At 29.1% G+C, this 7500-nt stretch overlaps 1 protein-coding gene across 1 annotated transcript in view; it reads right to left on the minus strand.

Annotated features, from left to right (window-relative positions):
- Positions 1-12: 12 nt before the first annotated feature.
- Positions 13-7500, minus strand: part of LOC106880734 (uncharacterized) — a 212624-nt gene continuing 205136 nt past the window's right edge. Inside the window, exons 17-18 of the mRNA XM_052968657.1 lie at positions 7094-7234; positions 13-5404 (exon numbers count right to left, since the gene is read on the minus strand). Of these exons, the coding sequence (XP_052824617.1) occupies positions 5333-5404; positions 7094-7234 (213 nt within the window). The 3' untranslated portion in view covers positions 13-5332. The remainder of the gene's footprint in view (positions 5405-7093; positions 7235-7500) is intronic.

A 7500-nucleotide genomic window follows, 5' to 3' on the forward strand; every position in this document is an offset into this window, starting at 1 on the left:
TATATATATATATATATATATTTATATATATGTACCAATGCATAAATTTTAAATCAAAATTTAAATTATAGGTGAAATATTGAATTTTACTGATATATTCTTTCACATTAAACGGGACAAAGATAAACTGTCACTGGACACAAACTGAACATCTCTGGTGCAGAAAATTATCAGTTAAAATACAATGACACATATAATAAATAAAAGGTCTCTGAAAAGTTCCAGAAAATGTTTCAAAGAATTACTAAAAAAAAATAGAATAAAATGGTCAATACTGTTATAGCATATCTATGGGATCTAACCAAAACATAGTGAAGTATATTAGTGACCAATTGGAGGCAAAGTTCAATTTAGTACCAGTTTGAAAATGCCTAAAGTGAAGACAGACCAGAGTGATTGTAATCAAGTAATGAAACATATCTGAATTTTTTTCTCAATTAGTACATTGTAATGGTTTGTGATTTCCCAGCATTGAGAATGATGAGCTAAACTAATATTTCAGGTGAAAACAACTGATAAATCTAGACTTCTAACTGAGTAAGAAAATACAAATGAATGAAAAATGAAGTTAAAAAAAAAAAGAAAAAAGAAAGAAAGAAATTTCTCCTCTTTGTCAAAATGAGTATTTTGATATATAAATAGTTTTTGCTAAACTAAGCACAAAATGGACATTTGGACAGCTAAAACAAGAAAACCAATGCAGTATAGACAAATGTTGCTATAGTTCACTGCTTGCAGATACTTTCTTAATTTGCATCAATTGCTATTAGTTGTTGGGCAATACTGGTCTAATATTACACAGTTTCTTGTCTGTTATATCATTGAAGTACAGAGCTAAACATTTTGATTGTTATTTGGTTAATAATACTTAAAGAAATCATAGATAAATGTATTTTTAAAAAAGAAAAACAGTTGTCAATTTACATCAACCATTAAGGCTTGTGTTGGTAGAATTATTTCTCACAATATACAACTTTTTTTTTTGGAAGCTTTACACACAAGAGAGAATTTATCTCAAGTAAATAATAATAATAATAATAATAATAATAATGTTAACAATTCCCTATTAAGTAACTAAACATTATTTAATGTGATTTTTTTTTTAAACATTTGGCTTGTTGAATGGCTTCCAGACGAATGATATTGATAAAATATATAAATATTAGCAAGTGAGTGTTTGATAAAAATATATATATGTATATATATACCACCTACCAGTACATTATATATTGCAAAGAAAATATTGTATTGATATACATGAGAGTTTGTGAATACACACACATACATACATACATACATACATACACACACAATTTATATATGTAATGCAAAAATTAACCTACAAGCTGTTAGGACAATGATAACCAATATTCCAGTATCTTCACAAAAACCAGTTACTTTTGAGTTAATAAATGAGGAACAGACTAATTTTAAGCATTACAAAATAATAATAAAAATAAATTAAAAATCAAAATATCAAAGACTTGGCTTTTTTTTCTCCAAACTTGCAAGGTCATTCTTTTTTAATTAAAAAAAAACTAAAATTTTAGTTATTTGCTGAAGATCAATAAATAGCAGCAAGACATTTACTAACACATCAAGAAAATATTGCCTAATACTAAATATTACCAATAGGAGAGACCAATATGGAAGATCAATAGCTGCTAACTAACAGTAGAAAGAAAACCAAAATCAATGACCACTTCTGTGACTTGGACTACTATGTTACTGACTACTAACAAGATACTGTCCAGTTTGACAAAAAGAAAAAGTTGAAAATTAAAAACATAAGTATTTACATACACACAATTAGTACACAAAACAGGAATATCTGCTAACAAGGTACTAACATATTAAGAAAGAATGGTCAATGGACATTAAAACAGATTGGTCAATAAATCAATGAGCACCAACAAAACATTGGCTAGTACAAAATCAAAGATCAATGACCATAAAGAATACATTGACCATTAACCTCAATGAGCACCAACAAAACATTGACCAGTACAGACAACAATAATAATCACTATAATACATTGGCCAATAACATCAATGAGCACCAACAGAAAACATCGCCCTGTAGAGAAAACAAAGATCACTGACCACTGAAAAAACACTGACCAGTAAGAAAAAAAAAATACTACCAATAAGTCTACTACATTGGCCAATGCAATAAAGTATAGATCTGTACAGAAAATAAATATTAAATATTAATAATAATAAATACAATGTCAACCAGTTCAGAAAATCAAATATAGATAAAAATAAAATAGAATGAAATAATACTTTGTTTTGTTTTTTTCGTTTCATTTTGTTTTTTTAACACTATTTATATATGATATAATTTACAGTATTAGAATATTGATCAAACCAAAGTAGATGAAAATGAAAATATTAAGTATAGGAATAATCCGTCAAAATAGTGAGATGGCAAAATTAAATCAGCTAACTGCAAACTAATGATGCAATAACAACTATCACTGCATTAGTTGATTCATATCAAATGAACAATAATAAACATTTAAATATATCAACATTTCTGAACTTTAGAAAAAAAAAAAAAAATTTGAGATGAAATTTTTTAAAAAATGAAAATCTTGTCTAGATGATTACTTCCTCATACTTGAATTAATATACCCACCCAGTTTTATTTATATTTAAGTTTTTTTTTTTTTTGCTCTCATAGTTTGATATAAAATATCAGAAATGCCCAACTGCTTTTTACTGCCACTAAAATCAAGGAATTATCATAGTTTACTGAAAATACCTCTTAGAGGTCACACACTAGAAATATCCCACATTTTGGTATGCTGGTTAAATTATTAACAGGCAACTCAGTGGGATTGTTAATTATTATTATCATTATTAATATTATAATTTGGTTTTAATTTTGCAAGAGGGAAGGATTTACAGAAGGATTTAATTAAAGAACATTAAAAACCAAAATGAAAAAAAAAAAATAATAATAAAATAAATGTATACATGCTGGCAGTGGTGAATATAACAAATACTAGTAGTAATGAAAGTGACTGAGAACAAAACTTATGAAGAAAATATATATATGTTACACCCACTATGATAAAGAAATGATTAAAAAGAGTTTAAAGCAATGGATATCACCATAATGGAATGATGGAAAAAAAAAAAAGATTAATTACAAAAATTATATACACACACACACATATATGTATATATATGTATGTGTGTGTGTGTGTGTATATATATATGTATATATATATATATATTTATATACACATACATACACACACACACACACACTGAGATACATACACACACACATATATATATATATATACACGCAAACATATACATATATACACATATGAGTGAAATTGAAAAAAAAACTAATAAAAATGTATGATAGATTGGATAAAAAAAATGTATGGATGAACCCAATGATAAGGTAGCAGGTAGTTCTTCAAGATGAATATACACAACCATAGCTTAACTAAACCCAAACAGCCCAAAATATATGAAAGATTAAATTAGTTATGAATATTTTGTAACACTAAAATGCTTTTAGGAATGTTCTGAAAGTTTACTTGAATTTTTAATAGGTATTATTATAGGGATCAATTTGTGGATTTTTACAGTTAAGTTTACTATACTTCCCATAAATTATTCAAGTGTATGTGTGTGATTGTGTGTATCTGCATGCTTTTTGTGAGTGAGTGTGTGTGCGTACATGTGAGTGTGTGTGAGACTCAAAAATGAATAAAGTACTTCAGATGAAATGATTTTAACAAAATGAAAAGTATTTTCATTCCTTGCAGCTTGCTTGTTGGTTGGTTTGCTTTGCACTGCTGAAGTTATCTTCATGTGTTTTTTTTTTTGTTTTTTATATTTTCATTAATGTCTCTTAACGATTAAAAAGATATTTCAGGTTCTATGTTATTTCAATTACTTAAAAAAAAAAAAGGTGAATATTAAAATTAAGGTGATTTATAAATTTAAACAAATAAAGACAATAACAGTTATATCTGTTGTCTTTTTTTTTTCCTCCACAGATAATGTTTGTGGAAAAAACAGTTAATAGAAACAAAGATACTCAACAGCACTGTATAAGTGGGAGGGGGGGAGGATTGCACAAAAGAATATTTTAATCACCCAAGTGCATACATATACACACACATACCCACACACATACATTCATACATGCACACAGACACAAAATGGATTTTAGTGGTTAGCAAACCAAGATTATTACAAACAGAGGTTCTAAGTATGATGATAATCATCCAGTCAATTTCTGAAATTTCAGAAAATAAAAGAACATTTTCAACTGAACGGAAAGTATTTCAGGCAAGATAGCAGTGGTATGAAGAATATGTCCAACCTGTATCCAATCAGCAGTTTACATACTACTGTTTGTTGAGCCATTCTAGTGTGAGATATAAAATTTAGGGCTGTCATTTATAGCCCATGAGTATTCATTAACTGCTACACACTCATTCTATGGTTAAAATAGAGGGTATAAAAGAATTAACCACGATAAATTAAATTTAGATAAGAACTGATAGGAATATGGGAGATGAATGTAATATGCACACATGCAAAATACATCTTGTGTGCATGTGTGCATAAACATGCACTCAAAATTCCTATAATTACATACAGAGAATATTTTGTAATCAAACAAAAATATACAAAACACGTCATAAAAAGTTCATTCAACAACTTAAAAGCAACAATTTACTTTATGGGCTTAGCAGTGTTTTTTTTTTAAAGTTCAATTTTAGATTTATTATTCAGTTATTCAAAAATTTTTTTCAAATGAATTTCAGAATTTTAAGTTAAAAAGCTTTCTAAATATTTACCTAAGGATTTAAGAGATCTTGGAGGGGAGGGGGAAGTGACTACTATATATAATAAAGCAGATTTTCACCAGTGTATACCACGACTAGAAATCAGGTACTTTGGAGCAAGTGAATAAATATATAGTCCTTCAAAGACTGACTAAAAGTTGGCGTGTAGCAGTCAGATGTCAGCTGATAAGTGAGTGAGCAAGCTAAGGGACTGGGAGAGCCTTTTCATCAATATCTGGACAGACCATAGATAACCCATAATACTGGCCATAGTTTCTACATGCTGATGTATCACAAAGTAGCTTCATCACTACTGCTGTTGCTGCTTTTTGTGTGTGTGTGTCAGTCCCATCCTGGATATCGCTATGATGAAGAGAAGAGACTTGCTTTCCAAGCTGCCATTAAGCACCAACAAGGACAACCATCACCAGCAGCAGCAGAAGTCAGAATAAGAGAAACTGACAAATAGCCTGCTGCTGGTTAAAAATGGGGACCAAAAACTATTTTCACAAATAATGAGGAGTTTCTTGACCAGTCAGTAACCTAAAGATTGATGTTGGCATTGTTTTCATGTGAATCTGAAAATAAAGAGAAAAATCAAAATTGAAAGGAATTGTAGGAAACACTACAATAAATCAATAAAAGAAAAATTTTGTAAATGATATAAAACTCTGTTGTTTAATAAAAATTAGGAAGGTAAAGAAAGTCATTAAACTGTGCAAGTTGGAGAAAACTATATTTAATATTTCACCTTAAACAAATCTAATCTTGAACTAGAAAATTTAAAAGGAAAGTTGACTGCTAAATAACACCATAACTGTCAAAATATGCTCATAAACACACTGTATGGCAAGGCTGTGTGGTTTGTGATATTGAAAACTACACAATAAGCTGTTGATAACCAAGAATTATTATATTATTAGGTAGCTGCAAATGCCTAATAAGTATTGTCACTTCCATACATATGTTAACTATCAAAGGTCTCAACAGAGATCCTAAATTTTACATTTTAACAGCTATTGACAGGTATTTTAAAAGCAAAGTTGCTGTTCATGTGCCCTACATTTATGGATGGTCAGATGGTGGTACTGTCTATATAAAACTTGCAACATTCAATGCACTCCACAGGATACATCCATAAGTATCAAGGCATTCGTCTGCATTCCATTGGAGCAGACTGCCATTGTGAATGTTCTGTCAGAATCAGAGGTCAATATTTTTAATAAAAAATTTTGAATTTAACTTTATAGAGAAGGTCCTTCTCTTTGTACAGTTGACCTAGTCATCAATTTCTGAAACGCAGACCACTGAAGCAGTGGTAATATATTTATTACAGAAACAGTACTTATTACATCCTGTAGCACTGGATCAGAATTGTCTTGAGATTTGATTATCAACAGTTTATTGCACAATTTCAATATTGCTCTCCTCCTATACTTTCCATACATATCTGTGTGTGTCTTAACAGTTTTAGTGTCATTTTTAAGGTTTAATTCCCATTTCAATTTTTTCAATACAAGATTATAGTTTATATGTTTTGAAATATTAATATAATTTTCTCCAACTTTGCACCTTTGTTAAGTAGCTTTTATTACACCTTATTTCTTTTATTTGGTAAAAAACAATGGTTCAAGAATTAAAATATACCAAAAAGGAACAAATTCTGATGATACGCATTAGAAATTATAAAATAATTAACAAATACAGTATGATTAAGGTCACACTTAAAACAACAACAGCAATACACAAGCACACACACACACACACTCTAGAGGGCATTATGAACTTGTAGAAAGATATAGAAAAACAGGTTATATTTAGGCAAAATATAAAACAGACTATCTCAAATAAAATTACATAGGATTACAACTGGAAAAGTTATAGAACAAAGGACTATTCTACATAATAAATGTCACTAATATAGTTTTCTATGTTACCATGGATTGACAATATAACATCTCTTATTTATCTTTATCATTTATCATTTATCATCAGGATATGGAATCATAGTTGCTATGTTTCTGGTAAAACAATTGGGAAAGAAGTATTATGCCTTTACATGTTGAATTACTAAATTACTATAGGCAGTGAGTTTATTATGAAGCTGAAAGCATAAGATAGCATCAGACGAATTCTTGTCATTCTAATTCTTGAGGTCTGAAAATAGGAGTCTTGGACTGCATGCCAATAGGGGGAAATGTAAGAAATAAAAAGGAAAAAGGGAGAACTTGTAGAGTAAATAAATAAGGTAAATGCAATATACTTACTTCCCCAACAGAATTGGCCAACAATGCAACAATTTTCTCATGTTGTACAGCAACAACACTTTGATTATTGATCTCAATTATTCTGTGACCCACACGAACACCACCTCGCTCCGCAATTCCACCACGCAGGAGGCTGCAAATCTACAGTAAGGTAGATGAAACATAAATCTATAAGACATTTTGTACAAAATTATGGTGAAAATTTGATAAAAATTTAAACCAAAAGAAAGAAAATAAACAAAACAAACAAATCCTATTATATTATTGTTATACGCCTGACAGTATATAATAACTGATTTTCAGAATCAATAAAATAAACTCCAGTGATATCCTGAGGTTTAGACAGTTAACTAAACCGCTACCCTTCGCCAAAAATATATTTAGTGTAAAGAAATCATTATTACCAT

This window comes from Octopus bimaculoides, chromosome 6 (genome assembly GCF_001194135.2).
Source record: "Octopus bimaculoides isolate UCB-OBI-ISO-001 chromosome 6, ASM119413v2, whole genome shotgun sequence".
NCBI classification, from domain to species: Eukaryota; Metazoa; Mollusca; class Cephalopoda; order Octopoda; family Octopodidae; genus Octopus; species Octopus bimaculoides.